This window comes from Entelurus aequoreus, linkage group LG01 (genome assembly GCF_033978785.1).
Source record: "Entelurus aequoreus isolate RoL-2023_Sb linkage group LG01, RoL_Eaeq_v1.1, whole genome shotgun sequence".
Classification (NCBI taxonomy): Eukaryota; Metazoa; Chordata; class Actinopteri; order Syngnathiformes; family Syngnathidae; genus Entelurus; species Entelurus aequoreus.
The window spans coordinates 38,217,389-38,234,521 of NC_084731.1; the positions used below are offsets into that span (position 1 = coordinate 38,217,389).

Sequence of the window (17,133 nt, forward strand, 5' to 3'; positions counted from 1 at the left end):
CATGCAAACTCCACACAGAAAGATCCAGAGCCCGGGATTGAACTCAGGACTACTCAGGACCTTTGTTTTGTGAGGCACATGCACTAACCCCTGTTCCACCGTGCTGCCCTCCATCTATCCATCCATTTTCTACCGCTTGTCCCTTTTGGGGTCGCGGGGGATGCAGGACCCTATCTCAGCTGCATTCGGGCGGTAGGCGGGGTACACCCTGGACAAGTCGCCACCTCATCACAGGGCCAACACAGACAGACAGACAACATTCACACTCACATTCACACACTAAGGCCAATTTAGTGTTGCCAATCAACCTATCCCCAGGTGCATGTCTTTGGAGGTGGGAGGAAGCCGGAGTACCCGGAGGGAACCCACGCAGTCACGGGGAGAACATGCAAACTCCACACAGAAAGGGACAAGTGGTAAAAAATGGATATAGATAGATAGATAGATAGATAGATAGATAGATAGATAGATAGATAGATAGATAGATAGATAGATAGATAGATAGATAGATAGATAGATAGATAGATAGATAGATAGATAGATAGATAGATAGATAGATAGATAGATAGATAGATAGATAGATAGATAGATAGATAGATAGATACACACCAAAATGTATACACTATACCAGAAATGTTACCAAATGATTACACTATACCAAAATTAAATAGAATAACCATTGTTTTACCAAAATTTAACCAATATAACAAATGTAAACACACTATTAAAAAAATGAAAACACTTAACCCAAATTAAATACACTTAACCAATTTCTTTTTTTTACCTAAATTAATTACACTTTAGAATTTTGTTTTACCAAAATTAAATACAATTTAGCAAAAATGATTGCTAAAATTAAATACACTGTACCAAATATAGATACACTATACCAAAATTAATACAGGGTACCAAAATTGTATACACTATACCAAATTAGATACACTATTCCATCAAGCAGAAGAGATGTCTTCTAATATAGATGCTCTCTTGAGCAAGGCATCTAAAATCAGAATTTTGAGGGGCGTTACACTGTGGCAGAGCCCACACCGGTAGCGTTCCCCTCATCTAGTACATGTCATGCTGTGGGTGTGTTTAAATGTGTGCGTGCGTACTGGAGTACATAAAAAGATCAACAACAGAGTGTAAACACAAACCGCCCCCAAAGGGAATACATCAAGTAAATGATTATTATTATCAAATATCAAAAGAGTTCAAAGCAGTGCAAACTACAACCGTGCTGTTAAATGCTGGTAATGATAAAAAACCACTTTGATGATTTTTGATATTGATGTCTGGGCGGAATCTAAACACGCGTTTTCTCCCCACGTCAGAAAGTCAAGTCACAATTAGCACACAATCAACACGATGTTGTCTGCAGGTGAAAAGGAGAAAAGGGAACAACAGGGAAGCGATCTTGTTAGCAGCCACTGTGGCCTGGCGGGATTTCTATCACACACACGTATAGCGAGGAGGCATCCATTTAGAAAATGGCTTTTCTAAGCACGCTGGGCCATTTAGCACACCCTGTGACGACTCCTGTTCGAAGCCATGATAAATGCCTTGACACATGCGCCGTGCACGTGTACACGCACACACACACACACATCACCATATGTACACTCAACAAAAGACATTACCAGCCGTGACTCATTGAGCTGAGCCCACTGAGAAAAATCTTTAACACAGGGTAAATTAAACTAAATCCACTTTTAACTTTGTGTCGCTTAGACACTTGTCGGGTAAATGAAACTAAATCCACGTTTAACTTTGTGTCGCTGTCACAGCAGTACACAATGTACACGCGTACATTTCTCTCTTTGGCTGGCAAAAACATCAAAACACATGAACTTTATATTAAAAATTAAAATCGCTGGTGTCTGTAATTAGCATCAATTTTGATAAAATACATATTGAAGGTAACAGCTGTGGCTGTGGGCAACCTCCTGATATAGTGTTTTTTACCTTCACCAGTTGGCAGTACCATCGGTACCTCGGAATACGAGTTTAATTAGTTCTGTGACACAGTTCGTACCTCGAAAAAAAACTCATCCTGCAAAACAGTGTCGGCCCTTGAAATGAATTAATATCAATTCCATCGGTGCTGTAGCCCCCAAATTAAGGCTGCAGCTAACGATTATTTTTCTATCAATTAATCTATAGATTATTTTTTCGATTAATCGGTTAATCTATAGATTATTTTTCTCGATTAATCTATAGATTATTTTTCCTTTTACCGATTATTTTTTTATTCAAAATGAAGATGAAAAAATAAATGTAGGCCAGTTTTTTCGAAAGGCATGGCTTTTATTTACAAAAAAAAAGAAGTATGGCCAATCAGTCAACATTGACAACAACATGACTAAATATTCTGTAACAATGTAAACATTTAAAACTTTTAACCTTTAACAAAATTAAAAGTAGCTTATTTGCTTTTTAATGTGCAAATATAAAAGTCAACATCCAGTGCAAATCTTAATATTCTGCAATAGTATAAGCATTTCAAAAGTAAAAGTATTGCTTATTTTGCTTTAAAATGTGCAAAAATAAAGATAAACATCCAATACAAAAAAGTGTAAAACGAAATATTCTGTAACAACAGTGTAAACATTTCAACAAAAGTGAAAGTATTGCTTATTTGCTAAAATGTGCAAAAATAAAGATAAACATCCAATACAAAAAAGTGCCAATCTAAATATTCTGGAGCACTGTAAACATTAAGTATTGCTTTTAAAATGTGCAAAATAAACATCCAGTCCAACACAGTACACAATAACCAATTCTACTCATTCCAGTGAGTGACTAACAGTTGTAATGAAGAAAGGTTAGCATGTCTACATGCTCTGCTTCTTTTCTTGTTTACAATATTCCCAGCAGCTGAAAATAGGCGCTCAGAAGGGGTCGATGTGGCTGGAACTGAGAGGTAATTAGCCTTCACCTCAAGCCAGGACTGCGAGTGAGCTGAGCTGCAGTTTACGTTTCTAGAAGGTCAACGGGCTCATAGTGATGTTACTAGTAGTTGACTGGGAGGTGTTTATTATCATTTGGGGAGAGTCCGCTGCCTGATGCTCACCTGCTAAACACCTATCTGCTCCACGCTGAAGCGCTGACTACATGCGCTCTGAATACGCACTGCTGATTGGCTGATAATGCTTCGTGTGTACCAATCAGATGGTTGTGTGGGTGGGACAATGCTGCGTGTGTACCAATCAGATGGTTCTGTGGGTGGGACAATGCTGCGTGCTGAGACAGAGGCAGGAGCGAAGCAGCTTGTTAAGACTTTAGCAGCTAAAGTTAGCTTTAGCTTAGAAACTCGTTCGGTACACCCCCGTACCGAACCGAAAGCCCCGTACTGAAACGGTTCAATACAAAACACGTACCGTTACACCCCTAGCAGATACAAATGACACATTCATGTTTTTGTGTAATGATGACAAGGTATGCTCACGCGGACGATTGACTAGTTGATGGTTGATGGTTTTCTTTTCAAATGTTCGTTCATAGCCGTTGTGCTGCTATGATAGGCCATTTACGCTCGACACAGTGTGCATTCAACAACATTATTAGGCTGTGTATTGAAATACTTCCACACTTTTGACGACTTTTGGCGTGATTTTTCCCCCTCGCTCGCACCGCTCGCATCGTCTGATTTGATCGTCTGCTTTGCGCTTCGCCATGACGGTAGTGTGACGTAAATATGCGACGCGTCGACGCACAAAAATGGCGTCGACGTATTTACGTAACCGATGACGTCGACTACGTCGACGCATCGTTTCAGCCTTACCCCAAATCATTACAATTTTAATATATAACATGCCTTTGCCCTAGATAATAAATAGTGAATAAAATCAATACAATATAATGTAGTACAAACAAGTACCATAGTTTGAGGTATTCTAATAATAATGCACAGTATTTACTGTACCTTCTAAGGTATCTCCTTCTCGCTGCTTCTCCGTCAAACACACTAATAGCAGCTTCTCCATATTTTCATGGATAATTGTCCACCATCTATATATTATTTTAACGTCCTTGGTTGGTGTTATCGACTCATTCTGCTTCAGTATGGTGCAGACTGGCAGTGCTACACTCTAACTGCTTCACCAAGTTAGCTAGCTCCACTTTGTCATTTTTTTATGATTTCTTTCCTTATTTCAATGAATATCACTTCTTCTTAGCATTATCCTTCACACTCACTTCCTGCCTTCCCATGCTTTGGAAAAACAGAGTTCGGATGTTTTGTCCGGATCTCACAGGGTTCACTGTGACATTCACTACGCCAACTAGTGGCGGGGAGGCTTGTAACCCCAAATTATACTTGCAATCTAGAGCATAACAATCAGCCTAGAAACAGCTTGTATCCTGAAAAACTCGTAAGATGGGGCATTCGTATCCCAAAGTAATACTGTATCTTAAGTTGCCACCATCGAGCAGATTTATACACCACTTTAAAATGTTGATTGTGCTCGCGAATTATTGCTTTGCAAGTCTTGCAGTACTTTACAATGAAGTAAATCTGCAGTACTAATGCAGGCTGTGGTTCGCCAGCTGCCTTAACGAGCGAGTGGTTCAAACACTTGCAGACTTGAGTATCGATTTCGCCGGGCGTTCTTAACATTTTTGACCTCGGGGGCCCTGCATTTCCACTACAGAGGGGCCCAGGGCCCACTCAAATATTAAGACTGAATTAATAATATTACTCTTGATTTTATAGTCAGAATCAAAATCAGCTTTATTGGCTAAGTATGTTAAACACACAAGGAATTTGACTCTCTTGTTCAAGGTAAAGAATAAATATTAACGATTAACTAAAAACATAAACAAGTACCGTAATTTCCGGACTATAAGCCGCTACTTTTTCCCCTCGTTCTGGTCCCTGCGGCTTATACAAGGGTGCGGCTTATTTACAGCCTGTTCTTTTCCGACACAGACAAAGAGGATTTCGGTGGTTTTAGTACGCAGGAGGAAGACGATGACACAATGATTAAAGACTGACTTTTCATATACCGGTAGGCTGGTTATTTTGATAACGCACAGGCAAGCACTTTGTATTACTTTGCACCGTTGTATTATTTGTACTCTGCACGAATGCTGTTCGCCATGTCAAAGATGTGAAAGTTTGATTGAATGATTGAAAGATTTATTGTTAATAAATGGGACGCTTTGCGTTCCCAAACAGTCATCTCTGTCCCGACAATCCCCTCCGTGGTAGCAGGAACCCCTATATACTACGGTGATTACACATCAAAACCCTGCGGCTTATAGTCGGGTGCGGCTTATATATGGAGCAATCTGTATTTTCCCCTAAATTTAGCTGGTGCGGCTTATAGTCAGGTGCGGCTTATAGTCCGGAAATTACGGTACTTAAATAACTGCTCAGTGGCCTAGTTAGAGTGTCCGTCCTGAGACCAGAAGGTCGTGAGTTCTAACCCCGGCCGAGTCATACCAAAGACTATAAAATGGGACCCATTGCCTCCCTACTTGGCACTCAGCATTAAGGGTTGGAATTGGGGGTTAAATCACCAAAATGATTCACGAGCGCGGCCACCGCTGCTGCTCACTGCTCCCCTCACCTCCTAGGGGTTGAACATGGGGATGAGTCAAATGCAGAGAGTAATTTCACTACACCTAGTGTGTGTGTGACTACCGTTGGGACTTTAACTTTAACTTAACTAATATGTGCAAGGCTGATAAATAATAGTGAATAGAGCAAAAGCAAAACGACCTGACCTACTTACAGTTTAACAGGATAACTCTTGTCAAATATATAATATGAAAGCATGAGTTAATCACAAAGATTATCATCAAGGCTTAGGTCAGACTGATTACAAAAATAAATACTGATCAAATACCGCAAAAGAAGAGACTCATAAAAACTGACAGAAAATAAATCCACATACAATCACATAGTGCTAAAATAAATTCTGACTAACTTAATAATAAATAATATTAACATATAAGGTCCTGTGTTCGATCCTGGGCTCGGGATCTTTCTGTGTGGAGTTTGAACGTTCTCCCCCGTGACTGTGTGGGTTCCCTCCGGGTACTCCGGCTTCCTCCCACCTCCAAAAACATGCACATGGGGATAGGTTGATTGGCAACACTAAATTGGCCCTAGTGTGTGAATGTGAGTGTGAATGTTGTCTATCTGTGTTAGCCCTGTGATGAGATGGCGACTTGTCCAGAGTGTACCCCGCCTTCCACCCGAATGCAGCTGAGATAGGCTCCAGCACCCCCCCGCGACCCCGAACGGGAAAAGCGGTAGAAAATGGATGAATGGATATATGTTTAACTAAACTGTCAATAAAAATTAAAGTGCAGAAAAAAAATACAACTTCATCACCTTAGTCATAATTTTTGCACTTAAGAAACTTTTCTATAACTTTAGCTCCAGACTTCTTCTTTTTGTTTGATATTGTTATCACTGCCACAAGTGGTGGAAAAGTGTACTGCTGAGGCCCAAACGGACAAACGGAGAAACAGATATTTTTTGGTGGCCTCTAGGGGGCATTCGCGGCCCAACACTGGTTTACACCACCCATGATTAGAACAACACACAGGTTTTTTGGGTTTTTTCATAAACCGCCCCATCCCTAATAGTAAGTGTTGTCAATGTTTCCTAATGATTCACCAAAGACTATAAAAATGGGACCCATTTCCTCCCTGCTTGGCACTCAGCATCAAGGGTTGGAGTTGGGGGTTAAATCACCAAAATGATTCCCGGGCGCGGCGCCGCTGCTGCCCACTGCTCCCCAAGGGGATGGGTCAAATGCAGAGGACAAATTTCACCACATCTAGTGTGTGTGTGACAATCATTGGTACTTTAATCTTTAATCTTAATAAATTCTTGGGGGCATTTTTCCAGTGATGCACACATACAGCAAGACGTACGTTTGTGTAACACATAAATAAATGTAGTGCCGATGCAGACAAGCTGTCGTGAGTGTTTGGTGACATTGAACATTATCTTGCACTGACATCCAGTAATGTCCATTAACCTTTTACTTCTGTCAACTCCCTCCCTCGCTGTGCTACGGCCCAAGTTCAGGACGCCACCAGCCGGATGACGCACACTCGCCGGCAATAACAAAGCTTTTATCTCAGGGTGCGTTTCAGCAAACGTGTGAAGACGGCACATGTTAAACCAGTGTCAAGCACGACCCGCCTCAGCCATCTGCCACATGTTACATGCTGCCTCGTGCAGTGAGGAAGCCATATTGACTCAAATCAAACAGGTTCTATTTCATATCACTCAGGTGATAAAAAAGTATGTTCATAAAAGGTCATCATTGACTAAGCTTTACTCACCGATCTCATTTGCTGAGTTCCGGTGACGTGCTGCAGAACTTTTTCCAGCTCCTTCTCGATGCGCCCAGCCCAGTGAATCATTCTGGAAAAGGAAGACGAGACATTTTCAATTTGCATCAACTCACATGATCACACTTGTTTACTTTTCTTCTTTCTTGTTGTAGGTAAGCGAGGATGTAGACGGATGAATTTGAGCCAAAGCGCGTCTGCTTCAGGACCAAACAACGGTGGCAGGTGCAGCACATGACGTTGGTGCGCTATTTCTTGCAATATGGCGTTCTGAGGAGTGCAGCTGACATTTTAAAACGCATGCAGAGGTAGAAAAATCTGCTGAATGCTAAACCCTGGCAGCTAATGTCATCTTTTGGCGTTGAAAGTGGTTGCCTACAGCCACAGCGGATATTTTCTTTTTTCGAGAAGACCTAATGCTTAATAGACAAAAGGTGTTTTTGAGAGTTTCATTTCCAGTGGTTTGTTTTTTGAGTTAGTTTCTGTGTTCTTATGCCTCTCTGCTTTTTGTTCAGGAGAATAATGCAATCTGCCTAGCAACAAGCAGTCAGAAACAGTTCCACGCAATCATTTTTTGAATGATTGTCTCAACACCGTACTTTTAATATTGCACCAAAAACGCTATGTGAACAATCAATCAACCAAATAGGCATTATGTTCAAAATTAAAGACGTATCTATTAGTGTATGGATTGTATAACAGATGCCCCAAAACTTCAGAAATGTTTCATATGTGCATCGCCTATAACGTGAAACGCATCCAGTTGATAGTCTAAATCCTGCCATACATGATGTTTGTTAGCATTTATTGCAACATTCTCCAGCACCTCAAAGTTTCTCTCTAAGACATTCACCTATATCTCAGTAAAACTAAAATAATGCTATTTGGTAAGAGTAAAAGAGAAAGTCAAACACAAATATATATAGACAGCGTAGATATTGAAAGGGTAAAAGAAAACACATTTTTGGGTGTAATAATGGATGATAAAATGAATTGGAAATCTCATGTAAAACATATACAACATAAAGTGGCAAGAAACCCGTCAATAATGAATAAAGCTAAACATGTTTTAGACCAAAAATCACATCATATTCTTTACTGCTCGCTAATGTTACCATATCTCAGTTATTGTGTAGAAATATGGGGAAACAACTACAAATGTGCGCTTCATTCATTAACGGTGTTACAAAAAAGATAAATTAGGAATAAGACATAATGTTGGATATAGAGAACATACAAACACTTTATTTATTAAATCAAACATATTAAAATTCAACGATTTGGTGCATTTGCAAACAGCTAAAAGTATGTACAAAGCAAACTATAACCTGTTACCAAAGAATGTACAACAATTCTTCTCAACAAAAGAGGAGAAATATAACCTTAGAGGAAAATCTAATTTAAAACATTTGTATGCTCGTACAACACTTAAAACCTTTAGCATATCTGTATGTGGAATTAAATTATGGAATGGATTAACCAAAGTCAAACAAAGAACCAATATGATTCAGTTTAAGAGACTGTTCAAACTACAAGTGTTCACAAAGTGCACAGAACAATAATTATAATGAACATCTTAAACCCTTTTTTTTTTTTTTTTAATTGAGACAAAGATTATTTATGTATTTAATATTTGCTTGCTTACTATGGTATATCATTTATTTATTGTTTATTTGCTCACTGTTACAGAGAACAAGGAAATTGGATCAAATTGCTATGGTATGAAAAGGGGTAGGATTAAATAAGCTCTGCTTCTTCCTACTCCTTTTCGGACATGCTGTAATGAAACAACTGGGGATATGTGATGAATTACATTGTATCGTATGCATGTTCCAAATAAACTGAAACCGAACTGAACTATTTAGTTGTTTGCTCACCTTTAACAGTATTTGGGGGCAATTTGTAACTTGCTCAAAGTTACTGTACATTTCCATCAATTCAATAAATACATGTTGTTTCTTTGTTTATTGTTTCTTCCTGTCTTGCGCTCATTCTTTTGTTCCCCTTCTTTGTTCTGCGGTGACTTTACCCCTGCTTCTGACTGAGTGCTATTCCTCTCACTCGTTCCTGATGTCACAAGGTTTTATTGATTTCGGAGTTTCGGCTAAACCTGTGTCATTCTTCTAGAACGTGATACCTATTTAACTGACCTTCTGCCTGCACATTGCTTGCTTACCTTCTCCGCATTCTGGGATCAAGCCAACAGCAACCATGGGCCATCGTGATATGGTTACCATTCGTGGTTTTTAAATGTCTATGTTTGTCACAATTACTAATTCTGTTGAATAAAAAAATGCTCATCGGCCATCGAATTAGTTTGGCGGTTTCTCTCACCGTTGTCTCATACATTACCATGATTGATTTACGTGGACCCCGACTTAAACAAGTTGAAAAACGTATTCGGGTGTTACCATTTAGTGGTCAATTGTACGGAATATGTACTGTACTGTGCAATCTACTAATAAAAGTGTCAATCAATCACAAAAAAACACGTACAGGCAGGGAGCGCGTGCACATACACAAAAGCAGTCCAGGAGAAGCAACTAACAATTTGCAGCCATGGTGTTGTTCTGATAGTATATACATTTAATGATAGCAAACGTTAGACATTCAAATCGCTTTCAAGACACAAAGCTAATCTGTGTGTGTGGACGCAGTATATGTCATAGAGTGCTAAAAGCCGTAAAGGGTGGAGTATAATGTTTAAAACACTTTGGAAAGTTAACATCCTCTAGGCATCCGCGTAAACCTTGCCCTTTAAAGACCATTAAAGCTGGACTTGGATGTCATGAGACTAGGCTTTCTTTATATTTCTCATGCTGCTACGCTTGGCCTGAAGACAATAGAACACTGTAGTTGTTCTGGTAGGGGTGGAACGGTTCACAAAATGGGATCTTATTTTGGTTTTGTGACACATTTTTTGGTTGGGTTTGGTGTGTTTTTCATAAAGTTCTCCTAGTATGTATGTGGTTGGTGCCACACCACTGATCCCTTCACCTTCTTATCTCCTAGTGCACAGATTAGCCATCGGCACCAGCCCCGCCTCCTGCGGTGTATTCACATATCTGGTCAGTATGGCTCTGATCACCAACTCCGCAAAAAAACTGCTTGGGTGGGACAGAATCGCACCCCTAGCAGGGAGCCCATCTCCATCAAACGGAGGCCAAATGTGGAATTAAGAGATCAAATGCAGAGTGTCTCTCGCAGCAAGTAAGAAATGACTTCACGGATTGAGATGCTTGCCAGATGATTTAAAAAGCAGCAGGCAACCTAGGAGCCAAAATGACACAAATATTGTTGTGGAGAAACGCTGCTATCAGATGAATAAACTTGCTAGTCAACTAGTGTCAACCTTTTCCTCCCAGCAAGACAACGCAGTAATAAGACCGATTACGGTGAGACAAATGTCACTTTTAAATGTCAGATTTCTACCGCAGACAAGAGAGACGAGACCGTGTACTGAATTGAACAAGTCGGAGAAATCAGACTGGCCAAGTCACAGCATGCTTTGTCTGGAGTACCAGGACATCATGACTTGGTTTAAACTACAGGTGAAAGTGGCCCAAACAGGATTTTTTCTAAATCAGATTTTTTCTAAATGACTGTTTACGCTGCAAGCAAAATATGATCTTTATCAGACTCCAGTGTAAACGCGCACAGGCCCCAATGTGGCCTCGAAATCACTTGCATGGGCAGTTCGATAAAGTGAAAACAAAGAAATTTGACCGAATTCCGTAAGTGAACAAGGAAGTCTCTAATACTACCACAAAATAAAATAAAAGTCGCCACACCTTTTAAAAATGAGTGTTATTTTATGTGAAAATAAATGTAAGTAATATAATGTATGAATGGATATATATATATAGTGTAATATTTTGAGAGTGTTCTAATCTTTTTATGGCAGTTAAGTAGAGGCAACCTGGACATCAGCGCGTATCTATGTTACCATTATTTTTCAACTCAATTACGTAAACAACTTGGGCAATGCACGTAAAATCATACCTAAGACTATAAAAATGGGACCCATTACCTCCCTACTTGGCACTCAGCATCAAGGGTTGGAATTGGGGGTTAAATCTCCAAAAATGATTCCCGAGCACGGCCACCACTGCTGCTCACTGCTCCCCTCACCTCCCAGAGGGTGAACAAGGGGACGGGTCAAATGCAGAGGACAAATTTCACCACACCTAGTGTGTGTGTGACAATCAAATATGCCAACGCGTCAATTCCGGTCCTTCAACAATCGCTATTTCTTCAGAATCTAAATATATATTTTATATTACATTGATTGAGAATACACCGAAAATTTGGCCGTCGAGAAAGATTTTGCTTAACAAAACCGGATGTTGTGATGAAGTATCCACCTCCGTTGGCGGGCTGCGTCTTCCTTTGTGTACACGAATGACATAGCTCGCCCAAAGCTGACGAAAAGTACTGTACAAGTCGCATTCAGGTCGCATTGCGTTTAGCCTGAAGTCAAATTTGAAAAGATCAGACTCCAATCTGACTTGGACCACCTCCTGATTTGGCCTGAATCTGACGCAAAAAGATAAAATTTAAGCTTATTGGAGCATTTTAACTGACAAAAAAAATCAGATCTGTGTCACTTTAGGGGAAAAAAACAGATTTGGTGCGCAGTGTAAACGGGGTATATGAAGGCGAGTAAGTCATATCTAGGGCGGCACAATTTGAATTATACAAAATAATAATCAGCGTTATATTGAAATGACAATTACTAATCACAACTATTCATTATGTCAGGTAAGGTAGCCAACATATTTGCCGTGTTGGGGGCATGTGACCATTACATCATCATATAATGAGTAAAGAAGTACTTTAATAAAAAGGTTAAATAAACGTTATCATACATTAAAAAAAAAAAAGGCATGTCAGCCTTTTCTCATTAAATGATGCCTATAGCTCTATCCATTTTTGAAAGAAATCTAAAAATAGTCACGTTCCGCAGGTGGCCCGCACGTCATCAAATGGCCTAATCATACATTTAATAGTTTATAATGTGAAATGCGTATATTAAATGACAAAATACAAAAATGTAGTGGTATTTAGTGTAACGATTGTACTAGCGCTAGAGTCCTTTAATGCATTTTACATTTCCGCATTCCCTGGACTCATACACATGCGCAGATACAGGGGGTGTATGCGTTCCAATGGGGGGCACATCCCGCCAGAACACCGGTGAGAAATGTTGGCACTCGATTGAAAAGTGTCTTCAGACTATCAAGCACAATGGCTAGCTGTTAGTCCTGCTAGTGCGACTCCAAGGCGTGTTGTGCAGGCCTCCACACCTGTCGTCGTCTAAGAACAGCAGTGCGGTCTTTAATCTACACTGAGTTAGACGCCACAATGAAACAAAGATTGATATGCAGCATAGCCTAGTTTTTAAATGTTAATATCATTGTGGATTGCATTGTTCACTGTATAATTGTTTTACTGCCTTTTGGATAGACAATTTTAAGATCTGTTTAGGAACAACAAATGAAAAATAGTATTTTGACTAATTATGGTACTTTTACAGAGATGTTGATTAAAGTCCATGTTAAATAAACAAAAAGTGAATCGCTGATCATTTAATCGTGGCAGCCAAAACAATGATTGTGATTAATTGTGCAGCCTTAGCCACACTAAAATTAATATTATGCAGGTTGCTAAACTAAACTCAAACACGTTCTTAACCTTTTTGACTTCGGGGTCGAGCTTTTCCAGTACGGAGGGGCCCGGGGCCCACTCAAATTTCAACCTAACTTTCTTCGACACTCACCAGAATAAAACAAAAAATATTTTTAGGCACATCATGTCTTTACATCTGAGGGGTCTACAAATTAGGCATTAATCTGTGAAAAACAAAAGTGGATTTATTTGTGCATCGGTAAGCAACGTATTTGATTGACACAACAAGTGCCGTGCTGCTATGATCTTGACGCTATTGAGAAAAATACTGTTTGCAGTTGATTTCCTGCTACAAATATTAGTCTCATCTACAATTCATTTCTGCAGTTGTTTTTATGCTGTGAAGTTCATATTTAGTCTCATTTAGATACAGATGTCCCTGTTGTACAGCAATGTTTACTAGCAATATCAAGATTCAGTATATGCTGTTTAACCTACAAGAGATTTATTCATCTAGTTTATAAATACTATTAAGGATATTTTCTTGATGCTAATGAATATCCCCAAAGTCGTTATGTTGTCATCCGTGTCAAATAAAGCACTTTGCTTTCCTGCACAACAACAACTGCTATTATTTGCTGTTATGAAAATTGACAATGAAATATGGTGAACTGAACTTAACCAGGCCTTTGAAGTTATAGTTAGTCATAGCAACCACAAAAGAACACAAATTGATGCGATCGCTGATCCTTTTTTTATGTTTACTTCTGCTCGCAAACAATTTTAACAAAAAAGAAAACAAACTCGATTGCCACACAGAAAGTTTCTCAAACAAACGAAATGTTCAAAGAAACATTTTACAAAGTGATCGCTGCAGACACAAGCATGGTCTGATTGAATTCCACAAGATAATGAAAGCGATTCTGATGCACTTTAGTTTTTTCCCTGACTTTATTACTTTTACGAACGACTTCTTTCGGGACTCTATGAAAGCTCTTTCCTATCTCTTCATTTGAATGACTGGAACATCCCAAAACAGAGCAGCAGCACCACAGCAAATGTCTGCTCCAACTTTACACTCACTCTCACTTGTTTTAATGATACGCTCAAACTGCTTGACCATCGTGCGAATTAAGCCACAAAGAAGTAAAAGCAGATGTGACGTCATATGCAACCCAGGCATTGACAATAACAAAACATGGCATCGCACTGAAGCGTCTGCGCTGGAGAATAACTGAAATTAACCCCATCTAAAAATAGTATAACACATATTTTAAAATATATGCAAAAATAAAATACATCACATTAATAAATGAATAAAAATATATCATTAAGAGAATAATAGTAGTAATAATAGCAATACAAAACATCTAAAATAACAATAAAAATTAAGAACCTAAGAAGAGTTTAACATGATCAGTAAAAGTCTAAATAAAAAGGTGTCTTTAACCTTTTTTTTTTTTTTTAAATGTTTACCGTCTCTGCAGTCTGTTCCACAGGGCTCTCTGACAGGCTGTTCCACAGGTGGGCGCCATGTTGGCTAAATGCCGCCTCACCGTGGGTCTTTGCTTTGGTAAAGATAAAAGGCCGGTGCCAGAAGACCTCAAGATCCGCGGGGGGTTGATATGGTAAAAGCAGGTCAGACAGATGGGAAGGCGCTAGGCCATTAGGAAATCTACAAACTAATAATAGCACTTTGAAGTTGACCCTGAAGAAGACAGCTGAGTTTTGTAATAATTGTAGATTTCTAATATGGTTAATGTTTAAAAAAAAATGTGTGTAGCATTCAATACCACACATTTAATCTATCATCTGATTGACTTTTTTACAACAGTCACAACAAATCCTGCATTGAATTAGATTAGCTTTATATTAATGTGTTATTCTGACTTCTTTAATCTATTGTCAAAGTATTGCATCGGATCAGAGGCCAAAAATGTTGATCGGGACACCCTCGGAATCCTTATTAGAATAAACACACCAACAACAGCACGACTAAAGGAGTCAGTATGGGAGGAAACATGCTTCAATTGACAAGAGTATGATGAGCGGGAACATTAATCATTTGCATATTAGGGGTGAATCTGTCCAAACGACGCGTAAAATATTGTACAATTTGTGCCAGACATGTCCTCCAATCCGGTAACACCTGGTGTAAGGTCACCGCACCCAGCTCACACACACACTTTGAATCAGGTAAACTGGCCCACTGGGTGACTTCAAAAGACGTCTTGGTAGCGCCTTGCATGGCAGCTCCCGCCATCAGTGTGTGAATGTGTGTGTGAATGGGTAAATGTGGAAATACTGTCAAAGCGCTTTGAGTACCTTGAAGGTAGAAAAGCGCTATACAAGTACAACCCATTTATCATTTAATTTATTTATTATCATGGGTTACAATTACCACCCCAATTAGTAAACAGTCCGATTGTTTTCCCCCAACTCAATCAAAAAAAAGAAGAATTCCCCTTTTGGGGCGCAAAAAATGCTAGTTTCATCTCCAGTGATGTTGCGTTCAAAGTCACCTTCATCATCAGAGAGGATGCAGGAGTTGTCCTACCGGGAGGAGGAGGTGCATCAGGTGGGGAGAGAGCAAAGATTGTGGAAATAGTTTGACGCTCTGACCCTGAGGGTTTATCAAGCAGGTGAAGAATGTCAAAGTGCTGCAAAATGTTTGTTAACAAAAAACTGTACCTTAAAGTTGGTCAATTCTACTTCACAGACCAGAATAAAACACCAATCTTAATTTCCCCTCTGGGATTTTTAAAGTATTTCTGATTCCTATTCTGATATCATTTAGACTGTTGTTTTATTTGGAGGTTCTTATGAAGAGTAAGACTGCCAGGCAACATTATGGATGTGTTTTATATATAATGCAGCATCAGAGACGGAAGTTGCGCGGGTGAACATCACGCACTTCCCGGGGCCACCTGTCCTATTTCCTGCCTTCATCACCGCAAATACCACGGACTACTTACGTGTAGTGCTGCGGGAAGAGGTGCGTCCCGGCAGTCGGCGTGCACACGCACATGAGAAGCACCGTCGGGACGCTGAAGAGGCACAATACGCCGTACAACTGAGCGCAGACCGCCATTTTTCCAATGAAATATTCAAGCCAACCGGGGGATAAATGAGCCGAAGGTTTGCCGAGAGGACGGGACGGTCTCCCACGCAGCGGGGCTAAGACTAAAAAAAAAAAGTGCGCGCCGGGAGGTAGGATGAATGCGCCGACGACTTCCCCCAGCTTCCGTTGACAATGTCACGCCGAGACGCGCTCGGTGGAGATGAGGATGAGGAAGATGCTCCGACGCCTGCTGATGTGCACTATTTGCACTGTCCTCCCTCCCTCTCTCTCCTGCTCTCTCTCTTCTCTCTCTCTCTCTCGTTAGCGTCCCCTTACAGAGTCAAGCCCGCCAATAACAGCGAGTATACTACATCCTGTCCTTTATTTTCAAAGTAAGATACAAGTGACGCGGCTGGAATCTTCACGTCCGGAACACGTGCATCGTTACAGCATATTGTGTAAATAAAAATTTGAAACGTAACTGCAAATTAGGGGCGGATTGGGAGGAAAAATGTGGTAGATCTTGCGCTGTGCATATATGGCCCAGCAAACCGCTTTGCCCTAAGAAGCGTAAATGTCAATTAATGAATGACAGGGTGCTTTAGATAAAACATAGCAACATACTTGCCAACCTTAAAGGCCTACTGAAATGAATTTTTTTTATTTAAACGGGGATAGCAGATCTATTCTATGTGTCATACTTGATCATTTCGCGATATTGCCATATTTTTGCTGAAAGGATTTAGTATAGAACAACGACGATAAAGATTGCAACTTTTGGTATCTGATAAAAAAAAGGCTTGCACCTACCGGAAGTAGCGTGACGTAGTCAGTTGAACATATACGCAAAGTTCCCTATTGTTTACAATGATGGCCGCATGAAGTGAGAGAGATTCGGACCGAGAAAGCGACAATTTCCCCATTAATTTGAGCGAGGATGAAAGATTTGTGGATGAGTAAAGTGCAAGTGAAGGACTAGTGGGGAGTTGAAGCTATTCAGATAGGGAAGATGCTGTGAGAGCCGGGGGTGACCTGATATTCAGCTGGGAATGACTACAACAGTAAATAAACACAAGACATATATATACTCTATTAGCCACAACACAACCAGGCTTATATTTAATATGCCA

At 39.9% G+C, this 17,133-nt stretch overlaps 1 protein-coding gene across 3 annotated transcripts in view; it reads right to left on the reverse strand.

The window, feature by feature from the left end:
• The window catches only part of cacna2d2a (calcium channel, voltage-dependent, alpha 2/delta subunit 2a), a 567,930-nt gene extending 551,638 nt beyond the window's left edge, over positions 1–16,292 (reverse strand). For all 3 annotated transcript variants that reach the window (XM_062049868.1, XM_062049860.1, XM_062049852.1), the window contains exons 1-2: positions 15,918–16,292; positions 7,306–7,387 (exon numbers count right to left, since the gene is read on the reverse strand). In XM_062049868.1, coding sequence (XP_061905852.1) covers positions 7,306–7,387; positions 15,918–16,033 — 198 coding nt within the window. In that variant the 5' untranslated portion in view covers positions 16,034–16,292. The remainder of the gene's footprint in view (positions 1–7,305; positions 7,388–15,917) is intronic.
• Between the last annotated feature and the right edge of the window lie 841 nt (positions 16,293–17,133).